Source organism: Benincasa hispida, chromosome 5, assembly GCF_027475165.1.
Source record: "Benincasa hispida cultivar pf3 chromosome 5, pf3_genome.v1.1, whole genome shotgun sequence".
Taxonomy (NCBI): domain Eukaryota; kingdom Viridiplantae; phylum Streptophyta; class Magnoliopsida; order Cucurbitales; family Cucurbitaceae; genus Benincasa; species Benincasa hispida.
This window is the reverse complement of record NC_143482.1, coordinates 30247680-30275500: the sequence shown is the minus strand read 5'-3', so window position 1 is coordinate 30275500 and position 27821 is coordinate 30247680. Positions and strand designations below refer to the sequence as shown.

The window sequence follows — 27821 nt, the reverse complement described above, 5'->3', positions numbered from 1 at the left end:
TACACAAGCATGTAGTCCCTCGTTCTCCCAAGATACTTGAGGATGTTCTTGACGACACTATGTCCTGGATTAGACTGATATCTACTGACCATCCCCACAGCGTAGCAGATGTCAGGTCTAGTACATAACATCGAGTACATCAAACTGCCAATGACAGATGCATAAGAGACCTGTCTCATTTCCTCAACCTCTTGAGATGTCTTAGGACATTGTTCCTTAGACAATGTAACTCCATGCCGAAAATGCAAAAGACCCCTTTTGGAGTTCTGCATCGAGTACTTGATCAACATCTTATCAATGTACGATGCCTGAGACAGTGGTAGCATTTTGTTATTTTGATCCCAAAAGATCTGAATTTCAAGAACCTGAGCCTCTTCCAAATCTTTCATTTGGAATTGGGTTGCTAGCCAGTTCTTAACTGAAGTTAGTAAACCTACATCATTCCCAATGAGTAGGATATCGTCTACATATAACACTAGGAAAACTACTGAACTGTTGATGATTTTCTTGTAGACCCAAGGCTCATCTGGTCAAAGCCGTAAGATTTGATCGTAGTATCAAACCTTATGTTCCAAGATCGAGATGCCTGTTTTAGCCCATAAATGGACCGATTCAGCTTGCAAACCTTTTTCTTCTGACCTTGGGCTATGAATCCCTCTAGGTGCACCATATAAATAGTCTCCTCAAGATTACCATTCAGAAAGGCAGTCTTGACATCCATTTGCCATATCTTATAGTCATAATATGAGGTAACAGATAGAAGGATGCAGATAGACTTAAGCATGGCAACAGGTGAGAAAGTCTTCTCATAGTCAACTCCCTCCACCTGGGTGTAACCCTTTGCCACAAGTCTAGCCTTGAAGGTTTGCACCTTCCCATCGACACCCCGTTTCCTCTTGTAGATCCATTTACAACCTATAGGTTTAACCCTATCAGGTTGATCTACAAGATCCCACATAGAGTTGAAGTACATAGACTTCATCTCGAGATCCATGGCTTTGACCCATTCATTTCGGTGAACATTCTCCCTTGCCTTCTGATAAGATAACGGATCCTCAACCTCGCCATCGACTACCATAGCCAGGATTTTAGTTAAACCTATATAACGAACATGTGGGTTCGCAACCCTCCAACTACGTCGAAGTTTCCTAAACTTTTGAGGTGGATTTGACCTACTAGATGAACTCCCATCAATAACTCTTGTTGAGGTAGCAAGCCCTTCAACAACTCTTATTGAAGTTTCAGTAGTTTCGTTGGAAAGATCACGCAACTCGATTTTACTTCTTGGACTGTGCTCCCTTATCTGATCCTCTTCAAGGAGGTAGCGTTTGTCGACACAAATACTTTGTTTTCCTTAGGATCATAAAAGTAACCCCCTCGTGTCCCTTTGGGGTAGCCTAAAACAGAGACAGCCTCAAACGTAGTTCCAGTTTCTTAGGATTAGCCTCAAGCACATGTGCTGGGCAACCCCAGATACGGAAGTGACACAAACTAGCTTTACGCCCATTCCACAACTCTAAAGGTGTTTTGGCAACACTCTTGGAAGGAACACAATTGAGGATGTAAGTTGTAGTCTCTACTGCAAAACCCCAAAACGAGTCTAGTAAGGAAGCGTAACTCATCATCGACCGAACCATGTCCAACAGAGTTTTGTTTCTCCTCTCCAATACACCATTCTGCTGAAGTGTACTAGGTGCTGAGAGTTGGGAAATGATTCCATGTTCTATCAAATAGTTCTGAAACTCAGATTCCAAAAACTCTCCACCCCGATCATAACGAAGAGTTTTTATCCATTTATCTAATGCATTTTCAACCTCAGCCCTGAACTCTTTGGACTTTTCAAAGGATTCTGACTTATGTTGCATGAAATAAACATACACATACCTCGAATAATCATCAGTAAAAGTGATGAAATATTTATAGCCTCCCCTGGCTCCTACATTCATTTGACCACAAAGGTCTAAATGCACTAACTCTAGAGGCTCTTTGGCTCAATAACCTTTTCCAGTAAAAGGTCTTTTAGTCATCTTGCTTGCAAGGTATGACTTGCACACATGTAAAGAAATTTCTTCTAACTTGTTTAGAAGTCCATTCTTCACCAACCTTTCAATCCTATTGAGATTGATGTGCCTCAAACGAAGGTGCCAAAGTTGAGCATTTTCCTTAGAAGAAACTTTAAGTCGCTTATTTTGAGTTACGACATTTTTAAACATCTCTATGTTATTGAGGGAATTTGTTGCTAATAATCTTAGCACATACAAATTATTTTCTAGTTTAACTGAACATATCTCAACACCATTTTTCAGAATAAACACTTTATTCACCGAAAAATTGAGAGTATATTTACATTCAAGCAAGCAAAGAATCAAAATCCGAAAAGTCTTCTTTTTATTTCCGGCTCAGCAAATAATTTTTTTTCCACAGGGGACCTTTTCCACATAATCCACATAAAAAGGGAATCTTTTGTTTACATTCAAGCAAGCACTTTACAGAAATCAAGTTCCTCTTTAACTCGGGAACAACATACACATCATTCAAAATGACAAACCTATTCATTAAAGTCAACTGGAGGCCTCCCACTGCCACAGCTGAGACGACGTGCCAGGTGCCAACTCGCATCGTTCTCTCACTAGCCTCAAGTTGCCGTTAGGATCTAATCCCCTAAAATGAAAAACAAACATGGTTAGTGGCCCCAAAATCTATAATCCAGGTAGAATCATCATTCTCCACTAAACAAGTCTCCAAAACTAGTAAATCATATTTACTTTGTTTGGCTTTCTTCTTTTCCTTCAACCATCATGGGCAGTTTCACTTCCAATGCCCATCCTGATTATAGTGGAAACGTTTTCCCTTGTCAACCAGCGCTGGTCGCCTACCCCGTGGAGCGGCAAGTGGTGGGTTAGCTGAAGCCTTCCCTTTCCCCTTACTACCCTTCTTCTTCTTCTTCTTTTTCTTCTTCTGCTTTTTGGTGCTGGAAGAAGAAGGTGCAGACTTAGTTCCTGAGGTCAAACCTCGATGGAAATATTTAGAAGATGAAGCAACATTTACCTCACTACCCTTCTTCTCCATTCTTTTCAGCAAGGATTGGAATGTCTGCAACTCGTTGAGTAGAGTGTAAGGGTGTAGTCAACCCTGTTCAAAACAGCGTTGCTAACAAAATGGAGGAAACTCTCTGGCAACGTCTCCAGAATTATGCTAACCTGGCTGGCCTCATCGATGCGAGACCTGTTCATCTCTGTCATATTAAAGTGGACCATCATGTTCAGAACATGTTCACGAACAGATGTACTTTCCTTCATCTTGGAGTTGATGATGAACTTTAGAGCTTCATGCCTGAGCTACGCGGACGATTGTTCGAACATGCCCTTAAGGGACTTCATGACCTCGCGTGCAATGAACATGTGCTCATGCTTCTTGGCCAAAACGTCTCCCATACTGGCCAAGATATAAGCTCGAGCCTTCTTATTCGCCCATGTCCATCTCTCAAAGCCTCTCGAACATTTTGAGCAGCGTTCTGAGGTGGAATGGGAGGACATTCCTCCATCAGGATGAATCGGAGGTCATCGATGATAAGTATGGTGTTTATCGTGTTCTTCCAACTAGTGTAATGATCACCAGTCAGTTTATCAGCAGCCAATAAAGCTAAAGTGGCGATTTCCATTTTAAAGTTGCCGAAAATAAGAACAAACTTAATAAGTCTATTTGTATTACCACTTTTAACACCAATTTTAGTCTTTTAGCAAAATAGTTCTAATGTACCCTAAGTGAAATGACATCTATTTTGCGATGATACCCTAGCGAGGCAGGACAAAAGTCACTGTTGGGGTGATCAAGTGCTCCTTTGCTGGGATGAGACATTCTCAACCATTAGACAGAAATAACTCTTGTAACTGACTCTAACAGTCACAATTTTTCGATCTAGAATTTGTTAACAACCTTAACAATTCCGCGTAAGTGTAACCCCTCATTTTAGGCCCTAAAGTTCCGCCTTAATGTGTCCACCGTAGGGAAAAACAGATTAGGATAAGAGACTAAAGCAACCTTATCCTTTTCAAGAGATCAGATAAAGAGTTGTGCAAATACTGCCATCCTTTAGGGGGACACTCCCAGGGTGTCTCGAGGCGATGCACAAAAACGTCATCCAACCTGATGAGAGAGATTGTGGAATATATTGTCACACGTCCCGCTCCACCTTGGTATTGACCCCAAACACTATACTTTAGGAGGACAACCCTAGGGTGCCTCGAGGCCGAGGATCGATCTCACGGTGTGAACTTTTAGAGAGAAACGTGTAGAGGTTTAAGTGAAGTATCATATACCCCAAGTACCTAGGTTTCATTAACTTAGACAATTCGTTTACTGATTTTATCTGAGTGGGAATTTAATTTGCTAAAAAACAACTCTTGCTTTTGATAATTACACAAGTTCAAATGAAGTCTTACTAAACACTTTAACAAATTATCATCAAATTTGCATGCATGCAGCAAATCTATCTAATTCACCTTTCCAGGTAGGTTCCCAGGTAGGCGTGTTCTGTCTCCGTCAGCTTAAATACCCAGCCTAGACAGAACCCGCCTTAGACAAAAGGTCCCTTATAGATAGATTTGGTACATTTTTAATCTTTTATTAGTCAATTTAATCCTATTAAACTGAGTTATGCATCATCGAGTAAATTACAACACACTTTTAAGTTAAATACATAGGGAATCAAGTGATATACCTTTAAAGAACTATTCTTCGAGTATTCCCTCGATCAACACCAGTCTCATGTCCAAGAAAACTTAATCAAATACACGAACACAATGAACAATCAGTGAAAATCATGAACTGTCAGATCCTCGAACACAATCAAGTAAGACTCGATCCTCGACCCTCGAATAGCAGCTTGACACTACCAATAGGCTACCTTAGTATTCTCGGTGTGAGAATCCAAGAGGTGCGGTCTCTGTGTGGATTTGGTAGAGGGAAGGAGATACTAAATGATCGAGTACACGATGAAGTAAGTGGGAGAATGAGAAACGTCTATCGTATAGAGTTGGATACTCAATCGTATATCAAACGAGGAGCTATCGTCTAGTAACGAGGAGCTTGATCGTTTACTCTCTCAAAAGCTATCGTATAGTTTTTCTTTTTTCGATCGATGTGAATTCCGATTCTCAAAAATGAAAACCATTTTCGTTTTTATCCTTCAGTTATTAAAACTGCTTAAAAACTTCCCACTCAAACGGTTAAAGGAGAAAATAATAACTACCAAACAATTATCTTATAATTGCTTTATTATAAATAAATATAATAACTAATTTATCATATATTATTTATGACCTATAGTTTTAATATCACATCATATGTAATATTTAAACCATAGTACTTTTTCTCCTTTATTGCATTTAATATAAATCATATTTATATTAATTTCTCCAATTAATGTATCTAATACATCAAATCAATTATATCACATATCATTGAATCAATTTAATTATATCATATATAATCAAATTCCCTCTTGTTAATTTGAACATTTCAAACTAACCAAAAAACTAATTCTCAACATGAATCTATTGAGCTATCAAGGGGACCTTATGGACCTGTAACTTGAAGCTCTAGCGGTACGTGAATAACTGACTAAACTCTTTAATCACAATATCCACCATTCGTTAACTGCCGAACACTCCACTAAAGACCGACAACTGCACTCTTCGCACTACAAATATATTTCTGTGTCCATTGGATATAACCAATCAACAGTACAATGACCTTTCATAAATTTCTCGTAAGTACAGCTGGGCCGATTTACCATTTTGCCCCTGTAGTTACATCTAACTCCTTAAGTACCACTGATTCCTCTAATGAAAAATACATCATAGTCTCACTATGAGTGATCAATTCTCGGGCCATGAGAAGTTGTGGTACCACATTGTTCAAACTCCGGAATCAGTTCTTAAGGGAGCAATTTATCTACTTATCCCTACTTCGGGGAAAGAGTGAATTTCGTCTTGTGTAGCTGAGTTCCCATCTCCCCAATCAGACGAATCTTTAAAGTGGTAGGTTTGAATCAGCGATCTGGCCACTTGCACCCATGCAAATCAATGGACCGCTCTCATAGGCTGTAGTTCCCAACTCACTCAGGATTAAGGTCATGTCACATATGGTCATCCTAGTGAAATGAAAGTCTCTGTCATGAATGACGTTATATAACGAGACTAAACATTTCGTGGTCCGGTCTTATACAAACTCTTTTGTATAGGATACCCCCGCTCGCATGTCTCCACATGAATGATCAAGATCAGATTATTTGTAGCACTTTACAACACTTGTAACATCTACACAGTGGGTCGTCTCAGTAATATCACCAAGATAATGTTTCCCTTCTTTATCCATATACTACAGATCATTTAGGTTATCACTTAAGGCACGATCCACTTGTATGTCTCCATATACATGCTTAAGTTACAACGATAACTAGGGATCTTAGTTTATTGGTTTGTGGTTAATGCAACTAAAATATCTTATATATTCATAGACTGATGTGAATAAAATATCTCATATTATAAATCACAAAATGTTTGTTCATACAGGTGTTTACAAACTACAGGATCCTACAAGATTTAGGGCATCAACCCCAACACTAATGTATGTTTAAAAATAACCACGAATCTAAACTATGGTATATATGAAAGAATAACACAAAATATAAATAAACTCAAAATAAACAATGAACTATAGTAGATAAAGTCAAATAAGTCAGACCATCATATAAAAATTGCATTAGAATGACATATATATCAAACATCGGAGGAATATATTATAGGCACACAAGCGATACCTGATTAGAAGGACATATACATATCAGAATACATCAGATATATGCCAAATAAACAATGGAATATATTACATGAAAACAAATAGTATTCAAAACAAAAAATGAAATATATCACATAATATAAAAATCAAACATTAAATGCATTTTTTCTCTCCAATTGAAATGAAAAAATTATATTAAATATATTTTCTCTCTCAATTTGAAAATAGATAAAGATCATAGTAAATGCATTTTCTCTCTCTATAATAAATGCAATTTCTCTCTCTATCATTAAGAAGGCTTCGTAAATAGGGAAATATATATATAAAAATTAAAAATAAAAATAATAAAAAGGATAAATTTGTTTAAAAATACTATTAAAAGTTGTTTTTTTTGGGAAAAAAATTCAAATTTAAAGATATTTTTGAAATATATGTGGAAAGAGAGTGTTTTATATAAAAATCTAAAAAGTAATTTCTATAAAAAGTTCTGAATTTGGGCCAGAAGTTATTAGGCCCAGAAAGTGAGGAGAGTCCACTAAAATGACCCACCGTGAGGATTCATAAATCGAAGCATCTACAAAGGTCTTCAATTCGTTGACTGGCTCTTTTGCCCTACAACCAGTTTAACCATCTCACCCTCACTTTACCTTCTCCATCTTTTTAGGTTCTCTCGTTACCGAATCGAATTCCTAGGTTTTGCTTTCGTTCTTCACAAATTGTAAGCTCAATTCTCCTGCCTATCCTTTTTTCGCTCTTAATTATATGCTTTTGTTACTTCAATTTGCTGGATATCAGTATCGAATTGATATGTGTCCAATTCCTTAATCAGCTTAATTGTGGTCTTTTGATTCTTCGGATCCAGAAAGTTTTGAGTATTTTCTTCTGTTTTAAATCTGTTCAATTTCACAAGTTAATTGCGGGGTTTTGATGCTGGGTTTTTTTTTTCTAATTCTTCGCTACTGTACCCACTTTGGGAAATTCAATTGTTTTGACTACGGTTCTTCGATGAAGCTCTCTTAATGGCTGACGAGGTGGAGTATCGCTGCTTTATTGGCGGCCTTTCTTGGTCAACATCTGACAGAGGTCTGAAAGAGGCGTTTGAAAAGTTTGGCCATCTTGTCGAAGCCAAGGTATCTGATTTGTTTTCTTGTCCTTACTGTTCTGTCGTTCTTTTTTAGCGATATTCGTCTTAATCCTTTCTCCTGTAATACGGTTCTTCAATTTATATTTCGGGTAGATATTGTTTGGCATTGGGTCTTCTTATTTGTACCGTCACTCTCTCTTTTTGTAATGAAAAAGGGAAAAGGGAAAAAGAACTCCTTGAATGACAATCCTTCTATTGATTAATGTTTACATATAGAAATGTGAGAAATATAAGAAATGTAAGGTCGGTACTTGTTGAATTTGATAAGATTGGATATGATAGCGTGCTTAAGGTTTTTCAATAGTTACCTGTATATTTTCATAATGCATCACTCTTTCACAGGTAGTTGTTGACAAATTTTCTGGACGTTCACGTGGTTTTGGATTTGTCACTTTTGATGAGAAAAAGGCTATGGATGAGGCAATCAAAGCCATGAATGGAATGGATTTAGATGGCCGTAGTATTACAGTTGATAAGGCTCAACCAAACCAAGGTTCTGGTAGAGATCATGATGGTGACCGTCCACGTGGTGGTCGTGATCATGATCGTGACCGAGGTCGAGATTCTGGTGGTGCACGTGGATCTAACAGTGGAGATTGCTTTAAATGTGGGAAACCTGGACATTTTGCTAGGGAATGTCCCAGTGAAGGTGGTAGAGGAGGTAGGTATGGAGGTAGGGATGACAAATATAGTGGTGGTGGTGGTGGTGGTGGCAGTGGTCGATATGGTCCAGACCGAAATGGAGATAGATTTGGTGGGCGCAATAGGAGTACTGGTGATCGAGGAGGTTCAGGAAGTGATCGATATAGCCGTGACCGCTCTGGGCCGTATGAGCGACGTGGTTCTGGTGGCTTTCGTTCTGGATAGTATTGTGACTTATCTTCTAGGGTGTGTTACTCATCTCAACTCAACTTTACTGGTTCTTTGTGGCTGCCTTGTACTGATGACTTGTACTATCTCCCCATTAATGCAGCTTTACATGGTGGGATCTTGCTGTCATGTCCTCCAGAGTGTCAATGTTTCTATCAACAGGTTGTCTCTAGTACAGATCAGAGTTCTGAAGTGCAGAACTTGACGTTAATATTGACATGTTTGTGTTCCTATGTGATGAATTTGGTATCTTGGTACAGTGGTGTGGTGTCTAATGTGTTCTTGACATATTCATTCAAACCTGGTTTTATGATCTTTGAGTGCCCTTGTAGCTGCTGAATTACTTGTGACACACACATACAGGGAATTTCAATAACTGCTGCACCATTTCATTTTGAAAAAATTTCTTTTAGAATACAACTAGTCCTGATTTTTGATGTTGGATGGATATTGGGAGGACCTGGCTTTCGATAGGCTACAACTAGGGATCTGTGTCCTGACCTGGAAACTTTGAAGTGAAATCTCCTTTTCAGAACGTTGTTCCCAATGTCTTATAAATTCCAGAGGAGTTTTCAGGTAATTACTCTTCCTTCTGTTGCCTTGCTGTCCTAATATGACATATCACCTATGTATTGTGTTATATTGATGTTGTGAACTTTTTGGCAGCATCGTTCCTTTTTATGGTCTTATTGGGTGCATAATACAGTTTCTTGTTAATTGGGCGCTTTAAACTTAAAATTTACCAATGCCTTTGGGATGCTCAAGCAATTTAGCAAATAAACTCACTTAATCTCAAATACGTCCTGCTGGCTTATGGTTGAGCGGTATTTCATGTGCTAAAATGCCTGGCAAGTTGTTTGGAAGCTCTTGATGAGTTTGGCAACTGCTGCCCCATCTTTTCCACTTACGGATCTATTTCCGAGTTCTATTTCCGCTTTGTTCTTGTTGGGGGGAGACTTTTGATGTTCTTGCCTGTTCTGGATCTACTTGTTCTTCTTGGTTTTGTTTGCGGAGATTAATTCAGATGTGTGATTCTGTGCACCCGAGGTTTTCATTCAAAGTTTATTTGGAGTTTCTATAATGATCGTCCCTTTCACCTTCTGGATCAGTTTGGTTTCAAATCCTTTGAGGGTTATTTCTGTTGTTCTTTCTCTTCTCCAAATGCGATCAAAGGAACCCGTCTCGTGTCACCTGTAATTTACTCATATGTATCTCAATCTTCATCCTTGTTTGCTGCCATGATGAATTTGTTACAACAATAAATGTTTGCCAATTATATTTTAAACTTCTTCGGCTTTTTTTGTTTTTTCATGATTTCTTTTTCCATAGTTGTGTTCTTGTATCAACTGTCATCCTGGAAGAGATGGTTTTTCTATCTACTATTTTTGTTGCCCCAAACATTTTCTAGCTGTAACTGTTTTATGGTGAAGAGCAAAATTGACATGTTTGAGTTATTTGAGATGTTTTAGGAAAGTGCAGATTAAGTGAGATAAATTCACTTAAATCTGGTTTCTGGAATATTTATTGCCCCTTTCTCCCTCTCTATGACTTTAGTTTCTGGAATATTTATTGGTGCCATATTTGTTTGAATACTGAAAATTCAAGTTGCCCCCCCTTCAAAAACAGCTTTTATTATGTCCCTTTGTTTTGCTTCCTTCATCAATACCTTTTGGATAAGGATTATTATTATTATTTTTTTTTTTTAAATTTTATTTGAATAAGCTGTGTGGAGTTGGAGTTATTTGATAATTCTTCTATTTTTAGGTAATACTTATTAGCTTTTTATTATTTAGAAATAAAGAGAAATTAGAATTAACTTTAGAAGGATTGTCATATAAGTGTAACTCCGAGAAATTTTTTATGGATAGGGAGTAAAATAAACAAGAGAAGTAATTGTTGAATTTGAAAGCGTAGTTTAACACAAATGGTCAAATCTTATTTTGCACCTAAGTTTTTTACCTCCCGTTTGGAATCCAATTATTTACGTATGTAGTTGGAAAAAAAAAATCATTGCAAATCCTGTTTTAGGATTTCAAACTTTTTAGGGGTGTTTGGCATTTCCTCTCGAAGTTGATGGATTATGCTATTTTAATAGTATTTTAAATCCCTTTTTGTTGCAATGTTTACGCTTTTTTATGGATCATCTTTGTTTAGCCTCCTCTAAATATAATCTAATATAATCTAGACTATGATTTGATTTCTAAATTGCTGATTATGATAATCAACTCGGCATCTCTCAAATGTTTTCTTAAATACATCTTTCAATTTTGCACTTTTTTTTAGATTCTTTTAGATGGCGGTTGCATCATGTGTTACCATGGTTGGGACAAAGGGTCATGATCTTGCATAATAATGTCATGCTTTGCTTTTGGTATTCTAGAAAAACTACCTTATAGCTTCATAGTTATAAGTCATTTTCGAGTTAGTGTAAGCATACACTATCGACTAGAAATAAACTTGTGGTATTTTTAGTATCGTATTGCACGTGACTACCAAAACTCTATTCTCTTAAAACAATACTAATAATGCAAACGGATGGTAATTTAGTGATTAATATAAGAGATTTGGTGTTGTGTAAATAATATTTTAATAATGTAACTTTAAATCTCATGTCTAAAGTTACATGATAATTTATGTTGTAGAGTATGTTTGGATTACATTTTAAAGTGTTTAATTTTAAAAATAAGCCATTTTAAAAAAGGTTAGAAAAAAAAAAAAAAAAAAAAAAAAAAAAAGAAAGCTGCCACATTTGGGTAGATTGCAAAACAAAGTGCTAGACTCTCCTAGTGAACTAAGTAATATGTAAACATGTGGAGTACTAGCTTCAAAGCTAGCTACAACTCTTGGTTTTGTGCTCTTTTAGAAATAAAAAAAATGACATGCTAGTGAGAGGTAAGCTCTAGTTATCATCATTAAGTGCTACTTTGCAAAATAAACAACAAGCATGCTCACATCTTATCAACAATATTATTCCTTACTTTTGTTTTTATGTTTTCAACAAACCAAACTAAATTAATCTATTCACAAAAACTAAATAAAAAAACTAATTAAAAAATTATGTATAAAATAAAATTAGAAGGTAGTGAGGGAATAGAAAACTCCTTTAATCATGCGTAGAAGCACCATAATCATCATTTTCCTCTTTTGGGTCTTCTAGGAAGGGCAACACAATGAGATAATGCCCCAACAACACTGAGCATAAAACGTCCTGAAAGCCTTATCACGAGCCTTGGTATAGGCCCAATAAGCTCTAGATCCAGCCATGAAGTTCTTTAATATTGAGATCAGTATCTTAAATCTTGTGGATCTCGTAGTTTGTAATATTGTATAAAAAGAAATTATTTAAACTAATAAAATAAAGAGTTATTTTATTTTATTTGTACATAACTCAATCCAATAAACTAAGATCTAATGTTATTTTATGTAACTTAAATGTAAACATATGTCAATCATGTTCAAGTAATAACCTAAAAGATTAGTAGTATATGGATAAGGTTAGATGCCTTATCTTGTACATTACGTTTATGACCAACTTTGTAAATGTTACAAGAGTTGTAAGAGTTACAAATGATGTGATTTAAATCGTTTATGTGAATACATGAGAGTGGGGGTATCCTATACAAAGAGATTGTATAAGATCAGACCGTGAAATGATTAATTTCTCCTTATAACACCATCAATGAAAGAGATTAACATTTCATAGGATAACCATAGGTAACATGACCTCAATCTTGAGTGAGTTATGAACTTCTCCTATCTATGAGGGCAATCCTTTGATTTGAATAGGTAAAAGTGGTTAGTTTCGTCAACTCAATATGCCTACCATTTTAGGTATTTATCCAAGTAGGGAGCTGGGAACATAATCCATTCCTTCCTGTTTTTAGAGTAAGTAGATGAGTTGCACCCTTAGGGGTTGATTCTAGGTATTGAACAAAGAGGTCTTGCCCTCTCACTAGCCTAAGAAGTATTTAGTTTATAGTTGGATTATAAATTTATTGTTTATTAGATGGATCAATGGTACTTAAAGAGTTAGATATAATTACAGAGGTAAAACAATAATTTTGACCTAGTTTTAGTTATGAGTAATTCATGAAGGGCTGACTTATTGTTGATTGGTTATATTTGTGGACTTAGAAATATATCTACAATTCGAAAAGTGCAGTTGTGGGTCTTTAGTGGAGTGACTTGATTAATTTAATTAAAAATTTTAATTAATTAATCTTGTATCATTGAAACTTTTAATCGGTAGATCCATTAGATCCCTTGATAGCTCACTAAGGATAAACAAGAATATTTTAGTTTTGAATTAATTTGAATTGTTCAAAATTAAATAAGGGAATACAAATTAATTGTATAAGATGAGATTAATATAATGTATATGGATACATTATAATATAAAGTTAATTTTGAATAAGATTCAAAATTAAACCTTGTAATATAAGAGAGAGAGATATTTGAATAAGATTCAAATATTAATAATATGAATGAGATTCATATAGAAACTATAGGTTAAAATTAATATGAATGAGATTCATATTTAAATTATAGGTTATGAGAGAAGATTATATTTGAAATGATTTAAATATAATTTAAATTCAATATGCAATATTTAACTTATTGATTAATTAAGTGTTAATTAATTAATAAATATTATTTATTTATTTATATATTAAATTAGGTTTAATATATAGATAAATAAATATTTTAATTAAGATAACTCCCATGGGATTATCTGGGGAGTTAAAAAAACGTGGGATTGGAGGGGAATGGTTACTCCTCCTCCAATCAACTTCCATCTTCTTTTCTTAAGAGTGTGAAACATAGAGAAAAGGAAATACTTCATTTTCACACAAGGATTCTCTCATCTCTCGGACAAGAAATATCTCTCTTAAAAGAATCTTATAGAAACAATTCTTTCGGTAAAGTTGCTCTTCCCTTCTTCAAAGGTTAAATCCCACCATCTTGATTCTTGCTAGAGAATAGCAAAATAACACTAGTGGTAGTGTCCCTTGTTTGGATTTTGTTCAAAAGAGCATTTTACTATATGTGAGACTTTGTTGGGGAGGAATTGCAGAGAAGACGATCTTCAAGGGTAAGCCTCCTCTTCCCTGTAAAACATGCTTTAGATGCAATATCTATCCTGTGTTTTATTTCTCCGTTTTGCATGTTTTCCAAAAATAATTTCAATGCCCACACATTCACACGCCTTTTCATTGGTATTTGATCTCTTCATTTAATTGGTATGCCATATACCCCACACCTGCTATGGTATGGATGATAATTTATATTTGTACAAGTTATTGTCTCTTAAAATTAGAATATTTAGAATTAGTTGATGAGAAAAGCATTGAAATCAGAAGACAATAGAGCAAAATTTCTTTCCATGTGTTTAGAGAGTTTAAATGAGAGCTTAAGGGAAAATTATATCACTAATGCGTTAATTGTGCAACAATATAGATGAAAACCAAAGGAGAAATAGGTTTAGAGTTTCATGCATTGGACTTGCTAGAGAAAGATTCACTATGTGGAACAAGCAACCCAAAGTAAGACATGTGGCAAAGCAACCTAAGTGATGAACATGAGAGTTGACCGCATCTGAAGGGATCATTGACAACTGCAATAGCAATCACAAAAAAATTATCTGACGCATTTGCCATTATCTTGTGTGGAAGAAGTGGTCCGGCATATAGCTCTATATATATGCCAGTCCCAAAAGGAAGAGAGACATTCATATAGACGTTCATACACACATAGATAGACATTTGGTGACATATTTTAGAGAACATTCCATCTCTATTCCCAAGGCAATCTTCTTTGAGAAGAATTGCCACTAGAGAAGAAGTACTTGAGAGAGGCTCTTTTCCTTCATTTCATCGCAGAGCATAGCAACACCTTCACATCTGACCAACGGGAAGTTAGAATGGCTACCGGCGATCATCCTTTTCATCTTTTTATTTTATTTTCCATTTTTTATACTTCCATTTCTACATATTCTTCTTCATGCTGTAACAAACTACTTTGTTTTAATTTTAATACATATCATGACTCTATTTATCTCATATTCTCCTTCTTCTATTTTTATTTATATATTTGTGAATAGCTAAATCATTAGTGAATTGGGAAGAGTTAATTCTCATTCTGGCGAGCTTAATGATAAACAAATGTTCATTCAGTTTAATGAGTGTTCAAATATGACTCTTGGTTACATTTAACCAATCGAATCAAATGGTAACAATGAACTACTTGAGAGAGCAAGTGATTGAGGATCTTATTAAATCGCGTAAGTGATGTGTCTGGAGATAAACACATCCTTACATTCCAAGTAACCTAAGCATGCATCATAGAAATATGATTTATGTGGCTAACTCACTGATTGGTAGAGTACTTAGAGGTTATGAACATGAACATAAGCTTGTCATTAAGTTCAAGGGTTCGAGGATTGCTTATATCAACTCCCATCTATTTTCCTCCCCAACTATCTCTATATTGTGCATCCACCTTACAATTATCAGCACCTTTATTATTTGCTTTTTAGTTTATGTTTTACATAACCATACTTACATCATTATTTGATAACCATCTTCTTGCATTTTTAAGTAAAGAACCATGAACAAAATCTTATTTTTATTTAATCAAATCCTCGCATTCGACCTTGGTCCTCACTGAGACTACCTCTTATTAGGTTTATACTTGGGCTTTTAGAAGAACTGTATGATTTATAAAAAATATTTTGGATTATCTGAACACAATTGAGCACGTAACAGTGGACAGATGGGGTAGCAGCTTCATATGGCTGTTGTTGAGATTATGTGACTATAGTGCCTTAGAGTTGAGCTAGAGTTTGCATATCAGGGGTTGGCAGGTGGTATTTGTGGACTGAGAGCTCATACTCAAGTGTTGGAAGAGATAGATTGGTCGCAGGTGGAGATGTATGGCTTTCAGGAGCTGGTTGAATAACAAATGGTAGAGAAAAGTAAATTGCTGGTAAAGGATTTGACTTGTTCTTGATGAGGTACAGATATATTGTTGGCCTAGTCCTACACCTTTCTGTTGGGGATGATGCCTTAAACTCTCGTTGGTTCCTGTAGTTTGTAAACACTGTATTGAACAAACGCTTGTGATGTAATAATATATGATATTTTCTTTACTATTGTCTATGAAACATGGGATGTTTTAATTGCTTTACCACAAACCAATAACTAAGATCCTTGGTTGTTGTTGTAACTTAAGCATGTATATGGAGACATAAAGGTGGATCATGTCTTAAGTGATAACCAAAATGGTCTGTAGTATATGGATATAGGAGGGAAACCTTATCTTGGTGACACTATGGATGCGGCCTGCTTTGTAGAAGAGTTACAAGTGTTGTGACTTGCTACAGATGGTCTGATCCTGATCATTCATGTGGAGCCATGCGAGCGGGGGCGTCCTAGACAAATGAGTTTGTATAAAGACGAACCACGAAGTGTTATAGTCTCGTTATATAACACTGTTCATGATAGAGACTTCATTTCACTAGGATGACCATAGGTAACATGACTTCAATCATGAATGAGTTGGGAACTCCTGTCGTTGAGGGCGGTTTTTTGATTTGCATGGGTGTGAGTGGCCAGATTGTCGACTCAAACATACCACTTTGGGGATTCGTCTTATTAGGGAGCTGGGAACTCAGATACATAAGATGAAATTCACTCCTTCCCCGAAGTAGGGGTAAGTAGATAGATTGCTCCCTTAAGGGCTGATTCCGAGGCTTGAACGATGTGGCACCGCACACCTTCTCATGGCCCGAGAGGTGTCCACATATAGTAGGACTATGTTGTATTGTTCATTAGAGGGATCAGTGGTACTTAAGAAGTTAGATGTAACTATAGGGGCAAAATGGTAAATTGACCAAACTGTACTTATGAGCATCTGTGAAGGGTTGTCGTACTGTTGATTGGTTATATTCGATGGACACAAAAATATATCTGTGGTGAGAAGAGTGCATCTGTCGGTCTTTAGTGGAGTGTCTGACAGTTAACGGATGGTGGATTTCGTGGCTAAAGAGTTTAGTCAGCTACTCATATACCGTTGGAGTTTCAAGCCACAAGTCCATAAGGTCTCCTTGGTAGTTCAATGAATTCAAGTAGAGAATCAGTTTTTGGGTCAATTTGAAGTGTTCAAATTGACAAGAGGAAGTTTGATCATATATGGTCAATTATATATGATATACTTGACATGATGTATGAGTAATATTAATTGGAGGAAAAGGATATAAATATGATTTATATCTAGTAGAGGAGAAAAGAACTATGGTTTATATGTTGCATATGATGTGATATTAAAACTATAGGTTATAAATATAATATGATTATATTTATTTATAATTAAGCAATTATGAGATAATTATTGGTGGTTTTCTCTATAACCGTATGTGAAAGTGGGAGGTTGTATTCAATTTTCATAACTGAAGGATAAAATGAAAATGATTTTCATTTTGCAAAAAGATCAGACAATTGCTTCAGATTTGTACACTGCCCATCGTCTAGCTAAGGAGAGCATACACGATAGCTCAAGTCTTCCTAAACGATCGTATACACGCACAATCAACCTAAATGATCGTATAACATTTTCTAAACTATCGTGCGCGAGAGCGAGATTTCCTAAACGATCGTCTAAATGATGAAAGCCCATCCCACTTTATTTTTATAATAGTGGTGTGTGGATAATTCTAGAGAGCCTATAGGTCAAAAGTGTAGAAGCACATGAAGCGAAAGTATCATTTCATCCAAGAGATAGTGCATCGAGAAGACGTGATCTTCACGCAGAAATCTTCGGAGCACAACGTTGTTCATCCATTTACAAAGACCCTCACAGCTAAAGTGTTTGAGAGTCATCTGCAGAGTATCGGTCTATGGGATAGACCACGTTTAGACTAAGACAAGTGAAAGATTTGTGTTGGGCGTGTTACGCCCTAGTTTATTGTTTGTGTACTTTATGTATTAGTTTGACTTTTATATTGTACACCAACTAGCTTTAGGTCAAGTGGAAGGTTGTTGGGGTTGATGCCCTAAATCTCTTAGGTCCTATAGCTTGTAATTGTATTGTACAAACATTTTATTTTTCTAATAAAATATGAGATGCTTTATTTAACATTTGGTTGCATTAATTCACAAACCAATAAACTAACATCCAATGTTATCTTGTAGGTTAAACATGTATGTAGAGACATACGGGTGGATCATGTTTAAGTGATAACCTAAATGGTCTATAGTAGATGGACAAAGCTGGATACCTTATCCTGGTGATACTACGAGTATGACCCGCTTTGTAGATGTTACCATTATTGTAAAGTGCTAGAAGTGATCCGATCCTGATCACTCATGTGGAGAAGTGTGAGTAGAGGCTTTCTATACAAAGAAGTTTGTATAAGACCGGACCATAAAATGACTAGTCTTATTATATAACGTCGTTCATAATAGAGATCTACATTTCATCAGGATGACCATAGGTAACATGACCTAAATACTTAGCGAGTTGTTAACTCCTGCCTATGAAGGCAGTCATTTGATTTATATGGATGAGAGTGACCAAATCGCCGACTTAATAAGCCTACCATTTTGGGGATTCATCTGATTGGGAGTTGGGAACACAACTATACAAGAAGGAATTCACTCATTCCCTAACATCGGGGTAACTAGATAAATTGCTCCCTTAAGAGCTGATTCTAAGACTTGAACAATGTGACACCATACCCTTTCTTGGTGGTACTTAAAAGAGTTAGATGTAACTATAGGGGCAAAATGATAATTTTGGCATAGCTATACTTACGAGAAATTTATAAAGGGTCGTCATACTATTCATTGATTATATCCAATGGACACAGAATTGCAGTTGTCGGTCTTTAGTGGAATGTCTGATAGCTAATTGATGATGAATAATTTAATTAAAAGAGTTTAATTAATTATTTACCTACCGTTGGAGTTTCAAACTACAGGTCCATTAGGTCCTTTCTATAGCTCAACAGAAATAAATGATAATCAATTTTTAGATTAATTTGAATTGTTCAAATTAATCGAGGGAATTAATTATATGTGTTATAATTAATTTAATCTAATTATATATGATATATTTATTATAATATATTTGATACATTATAATACAAAGTTTATTTGAGAGGAAATAAATATTTGAATATGATTCAAATATTAATTATATGAATTTGATTCATGTAATTAAATTTTTACGGTGGTGTCCTATTGAAGATCAGTCTTTTAAGAGTTTCTAAACCCATTTTTCTGTTTTTATTTTCTTTCAAGCATGCTATAATTTTTTTTAATTTTTTTTTTTTAATTTTAGGTGCATGTACTCTTATGTAAAATTGTATTATGTGAAAAATTGAAATTGAGACGATCCACTTCCATCCAAGGACCTTCAAAGGTTGCTTAAGCTATATCATGTCACATAACCAAGAGTTCTTTGTTTTCAAAGACTTGAAAATTCTGCATATTTGTCATGTCAGTCACAAATGTAAAGTGAGTGAGAGAATTCAGTGCCAAATTCAGCATCACCTGCTTCAACCACCATTGTTACCTTGCATCATCTACCCCTAAAGTTAGCTTTCGTGATTCGGATCTACTTCACAGTTGCAACATAATTTGGGTTTGTCGTCACACTTCATAAAGGTAGCCCAAAATGCAAAGCTGCTAACCTGCATCATGAAATCACATCCAAAAACACAAGAGAACTTCACAAGTAATCAGATATCTTTGCCAAAGAGGGTGTTTTGGAAGAGTTTGTCCTTGTTAAACAATGGTGAAACTCCAAAGAGTGAACATGTTAAAAACTGGAATGAGCCCCCAAAAATGGAGGTTTCTACTTTCTATAGCCGACCAGCTCTAAAACACGATCATTAATCACACAGAGTAGAATTACAATCATAGTTGCTATGGAAAAGAATCTCAAGCCATACATCGACTGCACATGTCTCTTGTAACACAATATTGGAAGAAACACGACATTCAGACTGAGGAAGAAACATATTGAATTTCATCGATGAATGAAATGAGGAAAAAGGAATGAAACATAGTGAATTTCAGGTTTCAATTTGACAATGAACTTAGAGAGTGCAGCTATTCTAATTTCATAGGGGAAGACTCCAGCTTCGTGGTAGCTATTTTTTGTAAAACAAATGGACTGACATACAATAAAAACAAATAGCCAAACACCATGAGTCCGCTCATGAACACAGGTTAGAGAGTTCAGACCCTATAAACTTACGTAAAGGTAAAGTCGAGTGATTTGATAGCAAGTTGCTTCAAAGCAAATTTGAACAGAAACAAATCCTAAAGGCCTAAAGAATCGTATCTTGATGAAACTAACTCGACACAACTACGTGCATATACTCAATAGAGCAATCCAAGAACAATTCCATCCCACAACAAATTAAAAGTAAAAAAAACCCTTAATAGATAGAGAAAAAGGGAGATGGTTGACTTGTTTTTGGTGTTATCATTCGGCTTCATTGGCTCGCTGCCAGGAATCGGAACCTATAGCCGTCGGATTTGAAGGGAGCAAGGATGAAGAGGAGGAGGAGGAGGAAGAGGACAGCTTGTCTTCTGCTACGGCGCCGTTTTGTTCAAGCGACCAAGACCAAAGATCGCCCATGAAGGAACTGAAGCTTCAGCCACAGATATAGGAAACCTGAATTGGTTACGGCCGACGACAGCCGACGGTTCGAGAGGCCGCCGCTGCAGGAATCGACGGTGCAACCATTGTAGAGAATGAAGAGGGAAAATCCAAGTCTGGGAGTGATGATGGTGATCTGGAGTGGGAAATTTTGATCCTTTAACAACCGATTTGAGAGAGGGAAAGATTGAGAAACAAAGAAACCGATGAACGGCAGCCGGAAGGATGGATGAAACAACCGATCTAGGAGTGACGATGGATTAGAGGAAATCATATCCAACCCAAAATGTAAAAATTATGTTGAATTTGTCAATTTTTATTGGATCGTGAGTTGCTAAAAAAAATTTTGGTTGACCAATCCAATCTAAATTTTATATATATTTCTCTTACAGATTTAATTACTTTGTATTCATTAATTTGTGAATGGTTAATATTTTTCTTTTAAAATAGTTATATATATCTTTTTTTAAAGTTTACAATAAATATTATAGATATTTGGTATTTACCATTTTAATTTTATGAGAACTTAATAATTAGTCATATGTTGTAAATTTACATATTTTCATTAAAATAATAAAAAAAAGTTATAACCCGACAACCCAACCCAACCAACCGAATTTTAAGGGTTGGGTTGGATTGAAACTTTATTTGGGTCATTTGGGTTGCTAATCAAACCAATCCGAATTTTCGAGTTGGTCCAAAAAAACAACCTCAACCCAATCCAACCTATATACACTTCCAATGATGGTGATTTGAAGTGAAAAATTTTCATCCTCAACGAATGCTGGAAGTGGTTTCGAGGGTTTGGACGGACTTCCCAAATTTTTCATCTCTTTAAGATATGAAATCTTAAAAAAAAAATTAAACCACAAATTACATGATATCTATAAAGCGTCAAGTAAAAATTAAAATAAAAAAAATTAAATTTATTTTTTTTATTATTCTTGACGTTATTTATCAAATTTACATGTTACCTTTTGTTCAAAAATTTCAAGTATCAAGTGATACAATTTTTACAGTAGCGGATAATTAAGCAAAGATTAAACTCATGTTAATGAAATATATTCATGAATTCAAGTATAATATAGGATATTGTCTGTATTATTTATGCATGTTGAGAATAAAAACACAAATAAAAGTGTGAAAAGTCTGTAGAGTTTAACATCAATTACAAGTGGTTTTCTTCTAAAAGAATCTTTTATTGATTATTTATTTGGAAGTATCCACGTAAGCTTCCAACATTTATTTACTTTATTCTCTCTTAAACATTCTTATTTACGTAGATAAGATCTCTCTTTTCAACATTTTTAAATAAAAAAAAAAAGGTATAAAACATCACATTATCTAAAGTTGAGAATTTTGAAGTATTTTAAATTTATTTAATTTGCTAATTAATTTTATTAAGAAGTATTGAATTATATATCTTCCAAAGCCCAATAATTTAAATGAAAATATGTTTTACAAAATAAAATAAAATAAATTCGATTAATGCACACTATGAAACTTGCAAATTTTTAATTTCAACATAGAGTGGCTCTAGTGTAGTTTCTCTCCAACATCTAATAAGTTTTCTACTAGAAATATATTTGATAATATGATTAACACAAGTGAGATTTTCTTAAACGACGTTTCAAACAAAAAATTGCGATATAATTGTAGCTGTTCTGTGCGTTTGGTTTAATTTTGAAAATAAATTATTTTAAAAAATAAATAAAAGGTTAGATAACTACTTAAAATATCTTTTGAAACATTTTTAAAGAAGATTCTGAACGATTTTTTTTGTCAAAAAAGTTTAAATAAAACTATTTTTTTGAAAAATATATATATATTTTTCTTTGGTCACCCTAAATATTATTTGAAAGATAATTTTTTCAAACCCATCTTGTTTTGTTTTGTTTTGTTTTCTTAAGAAAGGAATAAAGTTCAATTTAATTGCTTTTATGGAACATTAAAATATGTATACCTTTTTATTAAAAAAATAATTGTTGATTAATTTAAACTTCAAACGAATAAAATTTTGTAATTGTTATAAATATTATGATAATAGATGCTCATTAAATGTTCATGCTTAGTATCCATGTGTCATGTTCTTCCCAAAGTGTTGTCAATGTGTCTCAATATTACACATTATTAGTGTTCATGTAATCCGTCTTCCACTTGTCAAATTACCTATAAATAATGACATTTGGTGGGTTTTGGAATACACATATTTGGCAAATTCCATGAAAATTGGAGAAAGTGGAGAAATCCATCCTTTTTATTTACTTTATTTATTTATTTATTTATTTCATATATTTATATATTATGTTTAATTTATTTAATATCTATTTATTTTATTATTATATTATATTATATTATATTATATTTATTTTAATATTATATTTTATTGGTATTCGTGTTTTCATTATGTTCCTCAAGCTCACAACAGTAACGTATTTATAGTTTATATTTAAGGTTTTTGGCCTTTTCATTCTTCTAGGATTTATTCTTAGCTATTTGTCCAAACTGAAGGAACTCTTATACAAGAGTACCTATGAGCGGAAGTGGATCTTTCCAATTCATTGTGACAGAATTTCCACATATACATTCACACATGCAAATATGCATTCAATAACTAAATTACCAGCATGCTTCAAGATAAATAAAAAAGAGAACGAAGAACTTACCAGTTGAAGGCTCTCTTCACTTGGAATCTCGCTCTCTACAGGAACGAACTCCTCTCGCTCTTATTCGAACAACAAGAAATCGTCTAACAACACCTCGATCGTCTACCACGAATGACTTCACACGAACAACAGGAAAAGGGGATGACACCACCACTCGGAGCCCTTAGTATTCTCGGAGTGAGAATCCAAAGTGTGGGCTTTGTTCGGATTTGGTAGAGGAGAAAAGCAAAAGGTATCGTGTACAATGATCAAGCAAGTGGGAGAAGGAAATGACTATCATATAGTCAGGATGCTTGATCGTTTAGGCGAGGTACACGATTGTGTAGGAAAAGTTAGAAGATAGTCTATACGAACGTTTAGTAAAGCTCGGGTGCTAAGCGATCGTCTAGTAAAATCTAAGCGATCGTTTAGATAATCACGTGCGGGTGTAAGTGATCGTTTAGTCAACGACGCATTATCGTATAGGCTCTGATTTGCTATGCGATCGATGACGAAAGACATTTATTGTTTTTCAAAGACTTATTTAGCTTAAAGAGATTCTATCGTAGGTTCCATGTGGTTTGACCCTTGACTTACTACATGTGTTACCTTGTAGTATAAGTAGTAAGTTCGGTGAATTATAAATATTATTTGATTAATGGAAAGGGGATGCCCATTCTTTCTCTTTTTCAAATTGGCATCGTTGCCAGGGAGCTAATTAATTTATCTTTGTTAATTTGTCTTGTAAACTTTAAAACCCCCAAAAAGATTTTCCTTTTTCTTTGTGTCTACTTGTTTTATCATGGCTGATAACGATCAATGCATCTATTATGCACTTCTTGCAAGGTAAGCAACTTTGAGGGACAAAGAGGAGGTAAGGGAAATTTGTGAACTTAGAATCCGTGTATCTAAGCTTACCTCTATTTTTCGAGATTTATCTGCTAGACAATTGTGTGGAGGCATGCCGTGTTTGTTCACTTCAAGTTGATTCAACTGAAAAATGTCCTCTACTGCCATGCGACCCTATGTGCGATGTTTGCCCCCCTTAGAAGTTGCCTAGCCCGTTCTTAATGTTGATCCATGCTTCTTCTATCTATTCAGGTATCTCTTTAGAGGAATTGGTTAGGGAGCTTTCTAACAACTCTTCTGAATGTTTGCAGGAATCCCTCCTTAGGCAACAAGAGTTCTCGAGCTTCCAACAGGACAACCTCTTTTCTTAATTTGAGACTAGAACTGATATTCGGAGTTTGAGTGACCAATTTTTGAATCAGTTGGGAGGCAAGACGAGCCCTTGTTGCAACCATCCTCTGAGATACCGAGTTGAGCAAGAGTGAGTAGCCGACATCTACTGCCATGCTGAGCAGTTAATTCCTGAAACTTTAGGCTAAGGTATGTCAGGGAGTTTATAATTTCTAAACTTGTTAATCGTTCTTCTCAGTGTCCACAGGAACGTCTTAAGTCTCACCTGGAGTCCCAAGCTCCTTTGTATGTTGTGGATGATTTAGTCCCCTAACTTGCAGATTCCATGCCGACAGTGAAAAACCAGCTAGATTCACCCATTATTCATACTACTGAGGGTCAGTTTCTTGAGGAGTTCTGTTGGTCCAGCGATGATGAGGATGCATACCCCCTATCATGCCAAGAACAAGAATGTGAGGTTAAGTATAGGCCCGAGCTTCACCTCGAGGAGCCTAAGGTGATTGAGTAGAGGCGACTAGCCTCGTTATGTTCTTCCCTCTGACATCTCTTTTATTTTTGAACATTGCTCATTTTTTCCTCACTAATTTGAGTCTTTATTTTCAGTTGAGCCAGTTAGTCTTTTATTTTCCAAAAATGAAAAATTCAAAAATATTGATGTCTCTGGAGCACATGAATGCTTCGAAAGGTCACTTCCCATTAGCAGCTTCATAGATTTAAGGAAGAAAGTGTCTGAGAAATATGAAAATTTTCACGTACCTTGACAGGTAAACAATGTCGAGCAACGACGTTAAAAATTTGTGCTTCCTGAAGGCAATCAAGTATCAAAATTTTACTTGATTTCTTTTGTTGTTTTCCTAGCTTAGCTTCTTGTTTTTTTTTTCTTTTGTAGGTTACTCTCCTTTACCATAAAAGAAAAAGAAGATCAATTTAAATGTGAGCCCTTTTACTACCATCCCGTGCACATAAATGTTATTAAGGAGGTTTTCTGTTCCCTTGACTCTTTTATTTAATTAGGCTTAGATTAAAGATACATTGGGAATAATATATCATATTAAGTTGGGGGTGGGGTATATTGTGATTGAAGGAATGGAATTCCTGCAGTGGAAGTGATTTATCACATTCGTATCTTAGAATTTTCGTTTTACAAACTTAACAATATAGAGAACAGAAACATGGATAACCTATTAAGAACCTAAACAAGCATTTCTACAAAAAAAAAAAAAAAAAATTAGAGAGAAGAAAAAGGAAATGGTATACATACCCTTGAAGAATCGTTCTTCTCAAATTCCTCTCAAATTCCTCTCAGACAAAGATTGCGAACAAGATGTCCTTCTCACGAACACGACTTCATAGCAAGGCCTCGAACACAACAACGAGGACACCACCACAAGAATTACATTGTTATTCTGAAGGTGAGAATCATAGCAGAGTTTTGTGGGCTTATTATTTACTTTTTGGTGAAAGGGAGGTTGGATCCTTGAGAAAAAATGCAGAGGAAGGAGAGTACAGAGAGGAAGATGAGGTATGGATTTTTCACATAAAAATTGCACCACCTCCTACCTATCCTTATGAGAGATGTGTGAGTGAGGGAGTTAAGGAATAATTCCGATAACAACTTAAACAATAACTCCCAAGGAGATAATTTTTTAATTCAAGATTCAAATTTAATTTATTATATTACATTAGTATAATTGATTACAACTATATATTATATCTCATATAATATATAACCTATAATTTGTATTATATCACATATAGTATACCTATAGTTTTACTTCTCTTATATAATCTATAGTTTTAATATGAATCATATTCACATTAATTTTAACTTATAGTTTTTATATATGAATCATGTTCATATAATTAATATTTGAATCATATTCAAATATTTATTTCTCTCATTTAAACTTTATAATATAATGTATCGACATACATTATATTAATTGTATTGCATACAATTAATTCCCTTTAATTAATTTAAATAATTCAAATTAATCCAAAATTAATTGGTTCTCACTAATCCTTAATGAGCTAACAAGGGACCTTATGGACCTATAGATTAGAAGCTCCAATTATATGAGATTAACTAATTGAAATCTTTAATTAAATTAATCAACATTTATTAACTGTTGGTCACTCTACTAAAGACCGACAGTTGCATTATTCATACTGTAGATATATTTATGTGTCTATTGGATATAACAATCAACAGTGCGTTGACCCTTCACAAATTGCTTGTAAGTACATCTGAGTCAAAATTATCGTTGTACCTTTATAGTTACATCTAACTTCTTAAATACCACTGATCCATCTAATAAACAATTAATCATAGTCCCACTATAACTTGACCCCTCTTTGGCTAGTGAGAGTGTAAGGCGCCTCATTGTTCAAGACCCGAATCAACCCATAATGGAGCAATTTATGTACTTACCCTAACAACGAGAAAGAGTGAATTTCTTCTTGTGTAGCTGTGCTCCCCACTCCCCACTCGGGTGTATCACCAAAATGGTAGGCATATTGAGTCACCGAATCTGGCCACTTTCACCCACGTAGATCAAAAGACTGCCCTCATAGGTAGGAGCTTACAACTCACTCATGATTAAGGTCAAATCACCTATGATCATCCTAATGAAATGTAAGTCTCTTCAAGTAACAGTGTTATAAAGAAAGATTAATCATTTCCTGGTTCGATCTTATAAAAGCTCTTTGTATAGGATACCTCCACCACATGTCTTCACATGAATGATCAGGATCAGATCATTTATAACATTTTACAACAATTGTAACAATTACAAAGTGAGTTGTATCCGTAGTGTCACCAAGATAAAATACCAAACCTTATCCATCTACCATAGACCATTCAGGTTATTACTTAAATATGATCCAGCTGTATGTCACCATATACATATTTAAACTACATAAAATAACTTTGGATCTTAGTTTAATGGTTTTGGATTAATGCAACTAAATGTCAAATAAAATAACAAATTATTTTATTAAATAGTCTTCTTGTAAAAATAAAATACAAATTATGAGACCACAAGATTTAAGACATCAACCCCAACAATCTCCCACTTGTCCTAATGCTAGTGGGGTAGACAAACACAAAGTATGAAACATAGTAAAGTACACAAAACAATAAACTAGTGCATATAATATACGCCCAGTAAAATCTCCCACTTTTCCTAAACTAGATTATGCATGTCTAATAGACCCAGACTCTCTAGGTTACCATCAAACACTTTATCTGTGAGAGCCTTTGTAAATGAATCAAAAACATTATGCTCCGAATCGATCTTCATGATGATCACATCTCCTCGATGCACAATCTCCCAGATAAGAGATATTTATGCTCAATATGTTCCCCTCTTTTGTGAACTTAGGCTCCCTGAAATTTTCCACAACATCACTATTATCACAATAAAGGATGATGGACTTTGACACGTCTGGAACAACTTCAAGATGAATCATAAATTTTCTAAGCCAGATGGTCT

General features: G+C 35.0%; 1 protein-coding gene across 2 annotated transcripts; it reads left to right on the top strand.

Moving 5' to 3' along the window:
• Window positions 1–7283: 7283 nt before the first annotated feature.
• Window positions 7284–10213, top strand: ATRZ-1A (RNA-binding (RRM/RBD/RNP motifs) family protein with retrovirus zinc finger-like domain-containing protein). 2 transcript variants are annotated; one of them, XR_005481891.2, is made up of 5 exons: window positions 7284–7519; window positions 7813–7931; window positions 8288–8833; window positions 8919–9391; window positions 9482–10213. XR_005481891.2 is itself a non-coding variant. In XM_039032227.2 (4 exons), exons 2-3 carry the CDS (start codon window positions 7821–7823, stop codon window positions 8810–8812), a joined length of 636 nt encoding a protein of 211 aa, XP_038888155.1. In that variant the 5' UTR covers window positions 7284–7519; window positions 7813–7820; the 3' UTR covers window positions 8813–8833; window positions 8919–10213. The 2 variants fall into 2 exon arrangements, 1 of the variants encoding a protein (XP_038888155.1); XM_039032227.2 differs by having other exon boundaries at window positions 8919–10213.
• Window positions 10214–27821: the final 17608 nt, after the last annotated feature.

What these genes read in the sequence shown, in the direction of transcription:
- ATRZ-1A (XM_039032227.2), top strand. Translation starts at nt 7,821, where the DNA reads ATGGCTGACGAGGTGGAGTATCGCTGCTTTATTGGCGGCCTTTCTTGG. An exon ending in GCCATCTTGTCGAAGCCAAG is followed by an intron (nt 7,932 to 8,287) that starts GTATCTGATTTG and finishes ACTCTTTCACAG; the next exon opens with GTAGTTGTTGACAAATTTTC.